Source organism: Buteo buteo, chromosome 1 (genome assembly GCF_964188355.1).
Source record: "Buteo buteo chromosome 1, bButBut1.hap1.1, whole genome shotgun sequence".
Taxonomy (NCBI): domain Eukaryota; kingdom Metazoa; phylum Chordata; class Aves; order Accipitriformes; family Accipitridae; genus Buteo; species Buteo buteo.
Window position 1 is genome coordinate 13,311,505 of NC_134171.1, and position 16,348 is coordinate 13,327,852.

General features: G+C 39.0%; 1 protein-coding gene across 3 annotated transcripts in view; it reads right to left on the minus strand.

Annotated features, from left to right (window-relative positions):
• MAN2B2 (mannosidase alpha class 2B member 2) overlaps positions 1 to 14,416 on the minus strand; it is a 30,765-nt gene extending 16,349 nt beyond the window's left edge. For 2 of the 3 annotated variants that reach the window (XM_075022715.1, XM_075022705.1), the window contains exons 1-6: positions 14,253 to 14,416; positions 10,517 to 10,663; positions 6,699 to 6,804; positions 4,076 to 4,248; positions 2,695 to 2,810; positions 1,534 to 1,711 (exon numbers count right to left, since the gene is read on the minus strand). In XM_075022715.1, coding sequence (XP_074878816.1) covers positions 1,534 to 1,711; positions 2,695 to 2,810; positions 4,076 to 4,248; positions 6,699 to 6,804; positions 10,517 to 10,663; positions 14,253 to 14,381 — 849 coding nt within the window. In that variant the 5' untranslated portion in view covers positions 14,382 to 14,416. Of the gene's footprint in view, positions 1 to 1,533; positions 1,712 to 2,694; positions 2,811 to 4,075; positions 4,249 to 6,698; positions 6,805 to 10,516; positions 10,664 to 13,583; positions 13,794 to 14,252 lie in introns of those variants that run through there. The other variant, XM_075022723.1, reaches the window with a different exon arrangement.
• Between the last annotated feature and the right edge of the window lie 1,932 nt (positions 14,417 to 16,348).

The window sequence follows — 16,348 nt, forward strand, 5'->3', positions numbered from 1 at the left end:
AGGAGAACCTGCTGTGGTCATCACATCCACTCACTATCTGAACAAAACTTTGCACAGGAACGCTTTACATTACTGTACAGTTAGTTCAACCACACAGGCCAAAAAACATCTCAAGGATCAGTTCCGACCCTTAAGACAATTCCATGCCCCCTCCTACATCTGCTGCTATGGCCTCTAGGGAAGCAGGTTTGAACTTTTACACTGCCCACAGTCCAGTGCGTCCTCCTGCACAACTATGTCCTTCAGATCATGAATGAACGCTGGTTTGTCCGCATAAGTCATCACAAAAGTGCCAATAGTCTAGATGTGAGGTCTGACCTTAAATGGGAAAGCGTGTATTTCCCGATTTTTTAACTGAAGGGACCCCCCCCCCCCCACATCCAATTACTCCAAACTATTTGTACTCATGAAAAAATAGCAAACTTAGCTATAGAGGTATCTGTATATCTGTTTACCTATTTACATAGAACTATGAATGAGTAACAAACTTTTATTACTTTGTTTAAAGCTTATTATCACAAGCACACAAATCAGGAAGTCAGAGACTGAAATTTTCTTACATTACTGCAAAACTGCAGGTTTGGATCTAGACATTTGGAATTTATTTGTACTATTCAAGACTCCCTCCTCCCCATTCCAGCATAACTTTCACTATAGGACTACTACAGAATATTATATCCCACTTCTCCCCTCAACCTCTGAAAAAAAAATAATAAAAAAAATAAAAAAATCAATACAAGCAACAGTGTCACAAGCACAGGAGAAAAACAAATCAGTGACTCAAAGCTGCATCAATCAGAAAATGTTTGCTCTCTTTTGTGGTGAAATAGCCACCTCAAGAACACACATCATCCTTTAATATTGTAATTATGAGACCCAAAGTGTCCATCAAAATTAAAATACAGACTGTACATTCAGTTTAGGCAAAGTTATTCTTTTCTAAGGACTTCAAAATAGCGAGAGCATTATCAGTGCTATGTGTACATGTAGAATGTAATCAACACAGCATATTGCTGAAGAAAGTGGATGACCAAGCTGGCATATGCTTATGTTTCTAACTAAAATACAAAGACTGTATAAAAAAAATGATTACACATCAGTTAGAAAAAGACCTCGTCTACCTAATGTGTAACACGTTTTCTTGTAATGCTATCATTTTTGTTAATATAGAGTTATGGTGTGCCAAGCAGTTATGTAAAAAGATTATTTAAATAGACAAAACAAGGAGAGAAAAAAGGAAGCAAAATTGCAATATATAGTTTCACAAGAGGTTATCTTTACAATTTTGTCACATTTCTTTCTATATTAAGTAGGGTGGAAGACTTGGTAGACAGCTGGCAGACTGTACAAGGAAGTGCTAGTTTTTAAAAATCATTACTAATCAGACATTTGGACCCCACTTATGAGAAAATCACTTTACTGACATATGGTTAGTATCTGCATTTTTACAGTACATACTGTAGCAAAGTACCATCTACCTACTGTCCATACTGTACTTGCCACTTCTAAAGCAAATACTGATCATGCACTTACCCATGGCCATAAAACATCACTTGTTCGGAACCAGGCTGCTCTCTCCTTAATGTTTGCCACCATGGTTTTTGCATACAGATGGATGTTAGTATCTGTAACAGGGAGACTCATGTTTGGATAAACACCATCTTTTGGTGGATCTGGGAAAGCTGCAATTCCATTCCAATAAAATCCTGATCTAAGTAGAAGGAGAATGCAATAGGCTAAACAGGATTTATTCAACTGGGAAAAACACATCAAAATGTGCTGGGATAAAATGCAGACACATGGAATAAGATGCAAAAAAAATTCAGTTTATATTCGTTGCTAGTATTTAGGTTTCAGTGTTTATTTGGGGGTGGAGGTAGGGGAAAGGTTGTCCAGTTTTCTTTTTGCACTGTGCAACTTTCCAAGTCCCTGCTGCTTGCTCGCACAGAATAAAGGAATCATTGGACAAAACAACAAGCTCTGTAACAATAAGGATGTTCCCCCAAGTAGACTTTGTTTACAAAGGGTATTTTATTGGATAAGCCAGCAAGCAAAATAAAGTTTTCAGAAGTTCTCAGATTTTTTTCACAAAGTAAATGGAAAATTTTAGTTGCTTTAGTTTATACACAATCTCAGCCAAATATAATGTTGAAAATGTCACATAGAAAATCAATTAGCAATAGCCAGGTCCATACTGAGTATCCTGGAGTTTTTAAATCTTAACTTTCCAGACAGAGAAACAAAACCCCAGTCCTGGTTTGGACATTTTCTGTTTATAGCAATTGATTTTTTTCACATTTTTATTCTGTATTTTTTTGATAAGGACTGACATGATATACATATGTAGATGAAAGCAGTACCTGTGTTCCAAGCCTCCTGGTGCTAGAAAACATTATTTTTAAAGTTTTATCAATATTTTGAAGTCTTTTTAATGCCTGTCAGTAGTAAGTGTCACTTTTGAGCATTTAGTTGTTAGGTACTGAGCAAACATCATGTATTATGGTGGGTAGCTGGGGTTGCTTAATAAACCCGACTCAGATTTACAGACTCTAGACATCTCCTAGACCTACTGCAGATCAGAAGAAAGCAGTAGAATACTGTTGAAAGGAAACAGTCAAAGAAAATGCTTGAACTCCAACAACATGAACTCTCAGAAGTGATAAATATTTATGCTTATTTGGGAAATCTTCAGACCTGTTTGAAAAAGGTATTTGCGATGGGGTACAGTAGCTGTACTGATCCATAACATGGGTGAAGATCTCCTGTCTTTCAGATAAGGAAGGAGAGCCCTGCCATACAAACTGAAGCTTCTGGAAAACAAAAAAGGTAAGAAACCGTTACCCTTGATGACAAGAGCAGAAATACCATCATTAACAACTTAAGACTTCAGAGTACCCATCTTCCTTTCCACCACTTGTAATATTTTAAGTGCTTTTACTTAAGACCAGCCAACAGCAACCCAAGGAAGACCACATACTATATATAGGAGGTTATAGTATTGCCCCTTTCTGTTTGAATTGATGGAGAAGTAGAGGAGGCAGCACACTGCCAGCATACTGCTAAAATCCAGATGTAAGCCTAGCTTTTCACAGGAATTACACCTCACTTGGTTCAGTGGATGTTGAACACCTCTAAGCTAGGAAAGACCCAGATGTAGTCTGGATTGCACTATAGTCAGTGGGAATCAATGTTTAATCAACTGGAACAGAATTTTTACAGTTTTGGAAGCCTCCAGACTGTCAAGTGCCAGAAAAAAAAATTAGATGAAAAAAGATTGTCAAAAGCTCATAAAAGATTTTAGAAAGGAAGTATCACAACTCACTGCAAACATAAGGTGGTAGGTCCTGTCTTCACCAAATTCAAGAGAAATTCTGTTCTTTTTCAGAGATGCTTGAATTTCACCCAGGAATCATAAAAACTGCCTAATGCCCACCTCATACTAGAGAATGCCCCTTATTTTCACATAATTTAGCGTGTAAAACTGATAACAGATCAGGATCCAACATTGTGATGTGAAAAGAAAAACATTTACTCTGTATGGGACACTGTGTGAGAGAAGGCAGAACATGAAACAAAAACTGAGCTCAGCAAAACAATGATTAGCTGCCACCCTAACTGACCTAGTATTATCATTTTTACAGGCACAAATAAGTGTTCTGAGCGTGACAACCATTGTGCCCAAACATACACACTACACTTTAAAACAGTCTCTATTAAACCCAACATATCTAAGATTTTCTCAGGGGAAGCTGAAACCCATTCTAGATGCTTCCAGTTCCAACACTCCTAATTCAATGTCAGCTTACACCTCGCCTAACTGCCTGTGTTTTGTGTCTTCTTCAGGCTAGACTATACATTATCCTTGGCCAGAAGTCATGAAGACATTACGTGACCATATTGCATGGTTATGATTCAATGTATTTCACCATGACCACATGCAATCAGCATGTCACTTTTAGAGAAGAAATATGTACATTTTCTTACACAGATCAGAGAGATGCTTATCTTAATGTCATGGTTTAGATTACTGTAAGTAGAGGCTGGCAATGGGTTCCATTCCTAAGGGTATTTTCACCTTGTTTTTCTGCATGTCAGCCTTCAGATCATAATCAATCCGAGAAATAAGATGAGCATCAAAACCAGCCAGAGAAAAAAGAGTTGGTGTTGTAGCTGAAGCTCCAAAAGGATCAATGTGCCAAGAAAACTGAGGCCTGATCCCAAAAGTTTCATACAAAAATCCATGGCCTTCTGCAAAGCAAAATTTGTTTTTGTTAGGAATACTCTTACAAGTTCATTTTATAAATTCAATAGGCATATAGTACTGCAGATAAGCACTTAAAGGATAGCTCTTTGTGCTGTTTTCCAAAGCATTCAAAGTTTCAGGAATTTAATGATTCACAGCAGAAAGTTTCACACTGACAATATTTTTTTTGCTATGCCAAGTATAACTTATTAACATTATAAAAGAAGAATAACAAAAAGGAATTATGATTAGAGGCAGGCCTGGGAAAAAGTACTTAGATACAGATTAGGTTAAGGCTAACAGCCAGGTTGGAGTCTGTAGGAAAACAACAAGCTGGGGTTTAGTTTGTGTTTGCTCAAATCATACCACTCATTCTCAGAAAATTTTAGTCTCATATCAATGACAAAGGGACAGGGAAGCCATCCAGTAATCAAAACTAATATGAATACGATCCTCAATCATAAAAAAAAGAAAAAAGCTAAAGGTTAATAGCAATCTTGATACAAGATGTTATTTACAACCAATGTTATTAATTTTGTAATGAAATGAGTTTCAAAAAAAAGAAACCCCCAAACCAGAAAGACCAGACAATAGAATAAATTCAGACAAACCATTTAAATGAAAGTAAGTCAATCAGCTAAGCAGTAGATTTTATTCAGAGCTCCAGTATATCGCACTAGGATTCTCATAATCAAAAAAAACCCCAAAGAAATAAAGTTTGCAGACCTTAATTTCATAGTTCTGGAATTTGCTCAGAACTATTTGAAAATACAATCATATCTTCTCCATTTTGGACTACCTCCATTCCAAATTTTAATATCGCGTTTGAATGACTGAGGTTGCAAGGCATTCTCTTTTCATTTCATCTTTCCCATGGTTAATGTCTTCTCTAGTGAAAATATTCACAATGTGTTTATTTTAACTCTTTTGACTTAAGTACATTTTAGGCAGAGTTTGCTAGGCTCTTCCAAAACACAGCTGGCTAGACAGACAGGAGAAGACATGAAATGTAGACCCTAAATGTCAGCACTGGCTTTGTCTTCTCAAGATGAACTCCACACACAGTGCGAGGATACAAACAAAAAAAATGCATGTACTTATACTTAAACTGAGCAGAGTGCTTTCAGGAAAAATAAATGGGGATTTTAAAATATATTAATATTTTTGTTCCTGCTGAATAAATTACCAAATCTGAATTTTCTTTGTAAAAAAAATTATGTTTATACACAGAATGAAATATTAAATTAGAAATAATGTTTTTTCCAGCTAACTCCAATGAAAGAAAAAGCTGTATTTGCATTTACCAAAAGGACTCTTCAGTCAGTATTAGTATTTTCTTTGGAAAAGTCATGGGTTCGGTGTACTAAGCCTATGTAACAACCTTTAAACACAGGAATCGGGTGAGGGAAAAAAAAAAACCCAAAAAACCTGTTCAGCCCCTCTCCTCCTCTTGGCCAGAGTGCGATGTGGTGACTCACTGAGATGAAAAATCAGCTGCTATCCCTGCGCTCCTGATAAACACTGACAAGCAAAAAACAAGGCCAGTGGTCCTGCGCAGTCAGATTCAGCAAATGATAAAAATGTTTTCTGACCCTTCATTCTCCCACGTAGAAAGCTGCCCAGAGTGTAGTTCTGAAATGGGCAGGGTTTATATCAGCCATGACAAACAGCTGGTGCTAATACATCCCCTCCCACACCCAAAAAGCATGCTACTCCCTCATGGCATATTATAGGCATCTATAGCACAGTGGTGGCATGATTTATCCTGTTTCTTTTTTCAATAACCGGATGGAGATAAGCATAAATACTAAGACTCTTTAAACCATCAGATGGAGAGGTATAACATACAAATGGCTGGAAGCAGAAGCTAGAAGATTAAAATGGGAAATAGTGCATCTCTTGGAAATATGCACCTATTTCTAACAGAGGCTGCTGGTCATGATTACAAATGGGGGCTTCTTCATCAAGCAAGTCTTTCAACTAAGTTCAGTGACCTTGGTGACATTCTATGGCCCACGTTCTGCAGAAGACTTTGCCTAAACGATACAACCTTGCCACAATCTGAATTGCTACCAGACATTTTCTTCCAGAGCATTTCATACCCTCAATTTCACCACAACTATCTTCCTGGGAGCTTAAGCTCTCAAACACACACACACACACACACACACAAAAGGTCTCTGCTCCAAAGGAGTTTATAACTGACATTGATTAAACTGCAAGCCAGCTTTCAGTAACCCTTCTGCTTACTGCAGAATTGTTGTGTTTGTTGGTTTTTTTTTTTAAAGCAAAGATTTTTATACAGATAACCCACCAGCAAGTAAAAAATAAGTGATGCTTTGATCAGTTCTTAAAGAGTAAGAAAATAATAGCAATCTTGGGGTGCAAAAATGAAAAACAAAACTCCCAAGGTCACAACAACAAAAAAATAGAAGTTAAATGCAAATACACATACCCGTCAACTGTAAAATTTGATCATCAATTAGTGTCACAGCTTCATCATGCATCACTTGTCCTCCAATGACAAATTCCAATCGTCCCTCCTGAAGCAACTGATGGACCTATGATATTGAAATTAAGACACAGAACATAAACATTATTTCAGTCTTATCCAGAAAGGCTGCAAATTCATTTCAGATCACAGCACATTACCTAAACACACTTGTCAAGAAGGCATCCAGGACAAAAATGGGATAAAAGGCTGTCTGTACTGAGTGCTATCAAAAGGAGAAGAGAGGGGGGAAAAAAGCTTATTAATGCGCTGCATAGTGCATTGATTTACCCAGCTTACACTGAAACCAGGTAGCAGGCACAAAGGATGTACTGCCAGGTAGACCCTGACCTTCTGGTGTTTCTCAGTAGGGCTGTTACTGTGCCTTTATACTATCTAAACACCAGACTTGTCCCCATACACTACGCTGGCAGCAGCCTAGGATCCTGCCTCAAGAGAGCTAGAGCTGGAGGATTAAAACAGAAGATACTAGTGCTTCTCCCAAAGGCTGCACTTGTCTTGGAAGCAATATGCAACCCCATGCAAGCAGCAATGGCCAGGCTCCCAGGGTTTCCTTTAGTCTATTACCTCTGTAACGGTTTGGAGACTGAGACTTGTGGGATCTAGGAGGGAGACAGAGTGTGCCATCACACCGTGGCCACAAACACATCCCTTCTACTCTGTATGCATCTTCCTTGCCTTCAGAGCTTGGACAGGTTGCTCAACTTGTGAGAGACAGAATGCTTTATTAAGAAATAGTTATTCCACATGTAGCAGGTTTGCCTGCATGATAAAACCATTGCCAACCTTCATTTCTGGTCTCTTTTTCCTGGTTTAAAAACTGTTGATATATTACGATCTGTTCAACTGTTCAAGGTTTCTCTGGGGTTTTTTTTGGTGTTTTGTTTTGTTTTAATTTCAGCCACTAGAAACAACAAATATGCTGACAAGTACAATTTTCAGCAAATGTGCTGGATGGTGGGGGGGCAGTGTTTGGAGGGAGGGAGTAATAGTCTGTGTCCCTTTTCTAGAAGTGTTAGGGAGTCTTCTGTTTTTATTATAGTTACTTCACTACCTAGAACTTCAAATATACCTCAAACTTCCGACAAAGAAAGTTTATATAAATATGCATTTTAATCTCCACCCCTTTTTTTTTTTTTTTTTTTTGTAATCTGTCATGTAGGATGCCAATTCCAGAGCTATTATGTTTATTTCCCCAGGAACCTTCAGTGAATGCCCCTGTGTCTGCTCAGATACGATGCCAGATTGTCAATTTTGATTATAATCATTTCTCTCATTCACAATGTTGTGAAAATGCTTCAGGGCTCAGCATTCATAAATTAGTTCCAGATGACTGTGGTGACTGATTAGCATGCTGGGAGACCAGATAACTGATATCTGGTGTCAGCACAGAACTGGTCCTGACCTACATGAAAAGCATCTGTGGCTATTATTCCCCATTTGGATGGATGTCCAAAAAAAGATACCTCTTTGGGCTATGGAAACCTTTTTTTAATATAAGTTTTGTGGAACCACTGAGAGGCTGAAAACACAAGAAAAATAATTCAAGTAATTTAAATAATATCTGATCCTAGGAGGAAAAAAAAAAGAAAAAAAAGGCAAAAAAAAGCAAACAATATCTCTAATGACACGCACTTTTGCTGACCAGAACTGGGCAAAAGGAAGGAGGAACTGAGGAAACAGACACAGCAGTACTACAAGCAGCAGGCTGCTACAGTAGTAGAACATAACTGTGGTCCTTGGAACAACTACTACTATCCTTACGTCAACTCACCCCTACAAACAAGATAGAAGTGGCTATACATCTTTTTTCCCCTAGTTAAAACACCCAGACATCAGGCTAGGGGTAAGGCAATAGGAACAGTTCACACGAGAAAATACCATGGAAATAACATGCACTGAGAACTAAGAGGTTCATATCTGGCTGAATGCTGCTGCAATACATTTCACTCCTATATATTCTCTCATCTGAATTGTAAAAATCAGTTTCAGTACCCAGGCTATACCTTTTACTAGTTTTTAATACTACCACTCTAATCCAAAGCAGACATTCCAAAAGAAACTAGAATGAAATCCTGTATTCCAAGTAAAATACTAAATTAAGACCAAAAAATGGCAAAATTAAAACCAGGGAGCCTGCACCACAGAAAATAATTTTTGCTAGAGTTCGAGTGGAAAAAGCAGGACAGTAACCAGAGTGACCTAATTTCATGGCCCAATATTTGCAACTTGCTAATGTTAAAAACATGCCACGTATCAGCAAGCATCATAGCTCTTAAATATTATTAAAGATTAAATGTTTGACACACAGATTTAAGAGGAATGTGGTTTTAATCATTTTAGTTTTCAGAGAAGCAGCTATAAAGTAACTAGACAACTGACTAAAAATCCGTAAAAGCAACAATTATCAGTAACTAGGCTAGAAAATTAAATAGGCTGAATCATATGTACTAGTTTTGCACTACTGAGGTCAAATGTGATACACATTTACTCCTCCGGATTCTACATAATAGCTAGAATAGATATTAGAAACATGGGCCTTTATATTTGGGTTACAGCAGCATAACGTACTTGAAATAAGATCAACTTACCTTAGAAAGTTAGAGTATTCTTCTGTACCTGCACAAAGTAGTTCCTATGCTTTTTTTTTTAATTCCCCTACCCTAGAGTTACAGTACAGTTTTCTAATTAAAAACAGACAAGAAAATTGTCCTGCAACAGGCAAGTATGGGCAGTGCCCCCACAAAAACTGAACCACCTACACACAGCAAAACCTCTCATACAAAGGTCAGCTGCGCACAGGTTGTAAGCTATTATTTAAATACTACATATTACAGAAAATTCAGAACTTACTGAAGGACTAGGTTAAAAAAAAACAGACAAGAGGTGTCTTTTTTCCATGATGCTTTAAACATCTAGCACTTTAAACAAACTGAAATGTAAAGTACTGCAAGTAATATGCCGCTGTTGGCTGGACTGTGGTAACAAAACAGACCATGGAGTTCTGAGTGAGTACCTATGAGAAGCTGCACCTGTATATCCTCTGGTTTTAGTGTCCAAAACTTAAACATCTTGCACTGCAAATGCAACACATGACCAGCTGCTAGGCTATCAGCCCAGTCTTTGATTTCAGCATGTTTGTTTCATGCCAGAGGAAAGAAGAAATGACAAATAAAACTTCACAATGCCTTTACTAGGAAAAGAAAAGAAAAAAATCCTCAAATTAAAGCTCTGAAGACTGAAAGGGATCACAGCTTATAAATAAACAGTCCCAAGAAACAGTTATTGCTGTTGAATCTACAGTCACCTCTTTGCTGCATTATCCTTGTTTACACACGGCAGGTTTTTGAGCAGTACTTAACCACAAAGAAAAAATGTTCCTTCTTGTCAGCAGTGTTAGGCAGCAGTTCATGAGCTTCAGATGTTCAACAGATATTGGTGCAGCCTCTTTCAGAATCACCCACATCTTATACTAGCATGCCCCCAAATAAGAAAGTCACCGATGAAACAAGAACTGTGAAGTGTAAAGAGTCTTCAGTGCAAAGGTTACTACCTCCTACCGCTCTAATCTATAGCTGGGGTTTTAACCTCTGCCAACTGCCTTTAGAGTTAAGGTCCTTTCATAAGAAGTACCAGATTCAGAGATAGGTTACACAAGACCTGGGTAAAAAGCAAATGGTGAAGTACTTTGCCCCTCCTTGCCCCCGGAAAAGAGCGTGGATTCTTTGTTTAGCAGGAAGTATGGCTCTAGTACAACTTACCTGCTGCTTCTGCGTATCTGTGGCTACTGCATCCCACCAGAGTCGAAAGAATTCCTGCTCCACGGCAATAAATTTGCGCTGCTTTCCTTTCATTAGCTCTTCTACAACAGTTGTGTAGACATTTGCTGCATAAGCGTGCATACTTTCCTGCAAAAAAAAAAAAAAGTGTAGAAAATAAACTGTTTTGCCTATATTAAAGGGGCTGTTTTGAAAACTCATTGGGCTTGAGAAGAGAGAGATCAAATCCCTCACATTTGTTGCACACTTCCTTTGTACATTCAGAAAGACCGAGTTCTCTTTGATTACATACAGCCTGTGGGCCCTTCTGCTCCGAAATACATCCTCTGACTGGGGACCTGACTAGATCATGGTGTAGTTTCACCCAAGATCTACAGACACCAATACAAGCTTTCTTTTTGATGTACTGGGAACAGCTCACGCTGTCCCTCACTGCTTACCTTAAATCAACAGTGCCATAGAGGATAAGACTTTGCACCAACATAGTTGATAAACCCACATGCACACTTTATTCTTCCATTTCTGCTCTTCTTCTGATGGCCTTAATTATCAGAATTGTTTCTTTAGAGTGAGTATGACTCCATGCTGCAGGTGCGCGTTGCTGGTATAGTACAGTGATACATATAACGTAAATTAAACTACTATGGCCCTAGAAGTTTTAGTCATGAAAAATAACTCAGTTCTGCTTGATGTTTTAGGATGAAGTAAAACCAAACTGGCAAAGGACTATTAGAACGAGTTTGACTGTTGACGTAGAATCATACGGAATCTGTGCATCTATCCTATGTCATTCCTAAAGCAACTTGTATTCCAGAATGAGGCCTATGGATTTTTTCAAAATGCAAATGTGACAGCTGTATCCATCAAATATCCTATCACATGGTTATATCCTATTCTATGGTATCAAACGAACAACATCACGTTAATTTTGAAGTTGCGCACATTAAGTTACTCTGTGTACAGTTACCCTTGCCAGAACAACCGCTGACCAGATCCAGTCTTCCACCCTTTACTTAATTTCAAAGTGACGTACAATGTCTAAAGGCAACTGTAGAGATCCTAGAATTTCCTGCAATGTCTGTGTTTTTTCGTAACAAAGTTATCTGCATGTTATAGCACAGTTACTTTAACACTAACCATAACACTTCTTCTACTTAAACTACTGGTACTTGCTTAAGAACACACACCACGATACATACGTACATCTTAAAGTGACTGACATATAGATCTCTCACCCACCTGAAAACTAACGGTCATGATATGTAAAATATGAATGCATAATTTTAATTTAGGCCCTTCCTATACAAAAAGCACATTTTGAAATAAGAAGGGGATGATGTGATACAAATCAGAAATGAACCTTTCCTTACCTCTTGCTTTCCACAACTGAAATCCAGCTAACTTTGTAAAAATGCTAAAGTGTCCTTAGAAAAGGGAAAATATTTGAGTGTAGGAAGAATGGCTTAAAACACTGTAGTGCTTATCTAAATAATTACTCTTTCAATGATTTCTCGATCAGTTCTTAAGGTTTTTTTAAAATCAAGATTATGACTAGATGCTTAATACAATGTAAAATTTTAACTAAGGGAATAGCTTTTAAGTTTTACTAATACTCAGTGACACACTCAAATGATTGCTGAGGAATTTTTCATTTTTCACTGGCAATTGGCTACAAACAATACATGCTAAAATCCAAGTGTATGCACAATGATTACAAGAACATTAGGCTCAATTTTAGTTCTTAACTATTAAATGGAGTACACCAGATTTTAAGAGTTGCACAAGGACTTTTCAAATTTAATACAATACTACAGTATTCTGTGTGGTAACTCACTGAAAATATTTTCTTGAGGTATTTTGGAGATAAAGACAAGACAGTCTTTATTCTGACTCAAACTACACTGGAACTAAGCAGTAAGATATTACCCAATCCTACAAAGTTTATAAACCCCAGTCGTCTGGGTGGGAATTGAAAATAATTGTTCTCGCAAACCAGGATACTTGCAAGCAACAATAAGAATTTTCTTTCCAATTCATATCCTCTACTAGCTAACGACATACTCTGAAACAATAAAAAGTGGCACAGTATAAATAAGCAGGTAAGATTTTACTTATTTAAGTATAGATTTTAAACTTCTATCATGATGTAAAAATTGTTTTGCATTCTAAACAATGGTGAGGTGTCTTTCACACCTATGGTAAGATACGTCAGTGAGACGCCACATTTCATGTAAAATATGGTACCACTGTTATCGGATTGCAACAGATAGCTTGCTTTGAGAGAAATAAAAAAAGGGGGTTTTTATACATCAAAGTGCTGGAATTCTCCATCAATACAATAATTTCCAGCACACAATGAAGATTGCTGTTCTGATATCATAAATACAATGCTTATTTTTCACATTATAAATGGAGAAACTAAACACTGAAAACGTAGTATGGTGTCAGTCATGAGTGAAACCTAGTAACTAAGCAAACCAAAAATGTGAAATAGGTTGGAATCATATTAGTATTCCACAGAGAGTTACCCTCAGGTTTCACTTTACTACAGAAGCATTTGAAATGATCCACAGGTAACCTCTGTGGTTTTTGACTACAGGATTTGCTGATGCCTGTGATTTAACAGCAGAGGGACCAAGGCTTCAATCAACTGCATCCTCTCAGGAAAAAAAAAAAAAAAAAAAGAAAAAAAAAGAAATTACGCGTTTCATTTCTCTCGGAGAAGATCTTTGACTGCTAACTGACCCAAAATAAAAATTAGTTTTGTGTTCTCTTATGCAATTTCTGAGTAGGAGTTTGAAGTATTAAAGAAGAAATTCACTAATCTTTCCTAAAAACGGAAGACAAAATACATGCAGAGCAGAGATTCTGTGGTGAGCCATTAGCTCTTTTTTATTACAGTTACTTTTAAACATCTGATGCCATTTCACTGTAGTGAGTGATGTATCCACAGCATCTTTCACGTAAATCAAAGAAATTCATACTAATGAAGAAAGATTGAAGGATTCAGTATTTTTACTAACAAATATAAAAGGTATTAATGCCACACCTGATTTATTTCGCTCTGCATCTCATGTATTTAGCAAAAATTACTTTGCTACTACGTTTCCGTGGCACTAGGCTCCAAGCCTTCGAGGACCCGGGATGCTGCTCTCCTCTCAAAGACATCACAAAAAGTTTTCCTGGGGTTTGGCTTCGTAACAAGATGAACAAGAAGACCAAGGTGCCACATAATCAAAGCACACCATCAAAGAGACTGAAGATTTTTTTTTTAAAAAAAAAACCCCAAAACAACCCCACCAACCAAAAACCCGTCAGGAGCATCCCGCAGAACCCAGGCCCGCGCAAACCCCGAACTCCCGGGCACCGCTCCTAGGCTAACCACGCCCTCTCCAAAGGAGCGCCGGGATCCCGACATACCGGCGATGGAGCAGGGAGATGGACCGGCTCAGGGCCGGAGACGCCACCTGACGAGGATTTACGCGTTTCCCTGCAGGCGGGCAGGACGGGAGCAGGCAGACCCCCCGCACCCCCCGTTACACGACTCCGGGCGGTTTTGCAAGCTCGCAGGCGCACGGGGAGCTGAGCTGGGCTCGGGCATCGGAGGGGCTCAGCCCCCCCCCCCCAGCCGACAAGCCCACCCCTACCCCGGCAGCGGGGGGACGGGCGGCCGCGCCGCTGTCCGGCCCGGCCGGCCTCGCTGCGCGGGGGGCCCCACCTGCACCGTGTAAACCCAGCCGACGTCCATGTGGCTGTGGGCGACCACGAAGGCCCGCAGCTCCCCGCGGCCGTCGGCCGGCGGGAGGAGGCTGAAGAAGAAGAGGAGGAGGAGGAGCGGGGGTGCCATGGCGGCTCCGCCGTCTCCCCGCCGCACTTCCGCGTCCCGCCGCCCCGGCACCGCCTCCCGGGGCGGGGAAGCAGGGGGTCGCCTTCGGCGGGCCGAAGCGTAGGGCTCGCTCGGTCGAGTCGAGCGGCGTGGTTAAAAAAAACAACGAACCGACAAAAAAGCCACAGCGGTTTTCCTCTAAACGCGAGGATTCCGTGACGCTGCGTTAGCCCCGCGGTGCTCTGCAGGTACTGGAGGTGACAGCACGGCCCCCGGGTGGTCCCGCTGGCTCTTGTTGATAACTCTGGGGCTGGTGGTCTTATAAAACTCGACTGCTCGGAGACATGTCGAGTTCTGCACCTGGGACGACTGCAAATCCTTATGGTCTTTTTTTTTTTTTTTTTTTGAGGCAATTCTTTTGAATTGAACGCGAGTCCTTTATTTCAGGGGATAATAGTTCATTACGGATTATTGTCCGCACCCTTGAAGTTTTGACGTTGTAGCAAGCTTAAATTTTATCTTATGTGGTTGACCTTCTGATCCCATTTAAATTGGTTTTACCCCTTGTTTTATCGCTGCTAGCAAGAGGTGGACCCTGTGCTGAGAACCGAAAAGGTATATACTCTTGTATCTGCATGAAGTCCCAGTGAAAATGAAAAAAAATCCAGCACATAATTAAAAAATGTTATAGGGTAATGTAGCCCACTCTCCTCAGAAGTTTCGTCTCCAGTTGCACCAGTTTCTGCCCAACATACCAGTGTGATATTACAAGCCAAAACAGATTAAACTGTTTTTTTAAACCTTGACTCTTTAAAATACACAGTAGTGTAACATGACTACCTTGCTTGAGTTCTAGTTTGAGTAAATTACATGCTTTTAACAACCTCACAATCCTGAAATGACAAAAAATACCATACCAAACTCTCAGCTCAAAAGTAAAGCACATCAGATGAAGGTGGTACCTGCTCCCACCTTCAAGTTGTCTGTGGATTTAGCATTACTAGTTTCCAAACCTAGTTAAACCAGTCATCTTTCTGAAGGAAACAATCACAAATAGCTTAAGAGTGTCCACTTACAGACTTACACTCATAAAATTGTGGCTGGCACTTGGGTGCAAATTAACCCATCTCAATACTCAAGATACCTGTAAAAACAGATCACACACTGTAAATGCGATTTGCATCTATCCCCTCATTTTAGAAAGAAAAAAAAAAGTGTGCTGCATTACATGCCAAACTTGGTGAATTTTTTAACATATAAAGTTTGTAAATGTTTGAAGTCCAGAATGAAAAATGCTATGTAAGTCAGTAATATTGAGTTGAACAGCATAAAATTGTTGCATTTTATAAAAATTAAATCTAATATGAACGGATTCTCCCAGAACAGGGCCCTTGTTTGCTAATTAATATGGTAGACTAGAGTTTGCTCCAAAAAGAAGAGGCTAACACTGGAATGCTAAGGTTAATTTTATTTATGATAGTACCTTGTCACGAAGAGCAATCAAGGTCTGTAGGTAATTTGTAGGGGGAGTTAGTATCACAGTTAAGCAGCTGGATGAAGCTTTACTTTAATATAGCTCTATGATACTCTTTTTTTTCCTCAAATCATCACCTTAAACCTTTTCCGTTCCAAGAAAGCTAGTGCACATCCAGCAAACATATGGCTTGGGGATATATATACACACACTGGCTAAACAAACTGGTGTTCTTTTACCTCGGAAGGCATTACGATCTTTGTAATTTAGGTGAAGTTCCCAGGAAAGCTTAAGTGTTGGCATTTTGCTTTGTTTCTAAAAGTAGCTGAGAATGTTTGCAGAATGTTACTCCCATTTTAGACCTATTTCCTTCAGAAAGTGTAATTGTCCTCCTTATTCTTTCACAAAGGCCACAGCGTGACACTGTCTTGGATGCAGAGGAGAAGAATATAAATATTTGAACAGAATACTTTTATTAGGAAAAATTGAATCAAACTGCCCCCAGTTTACACAC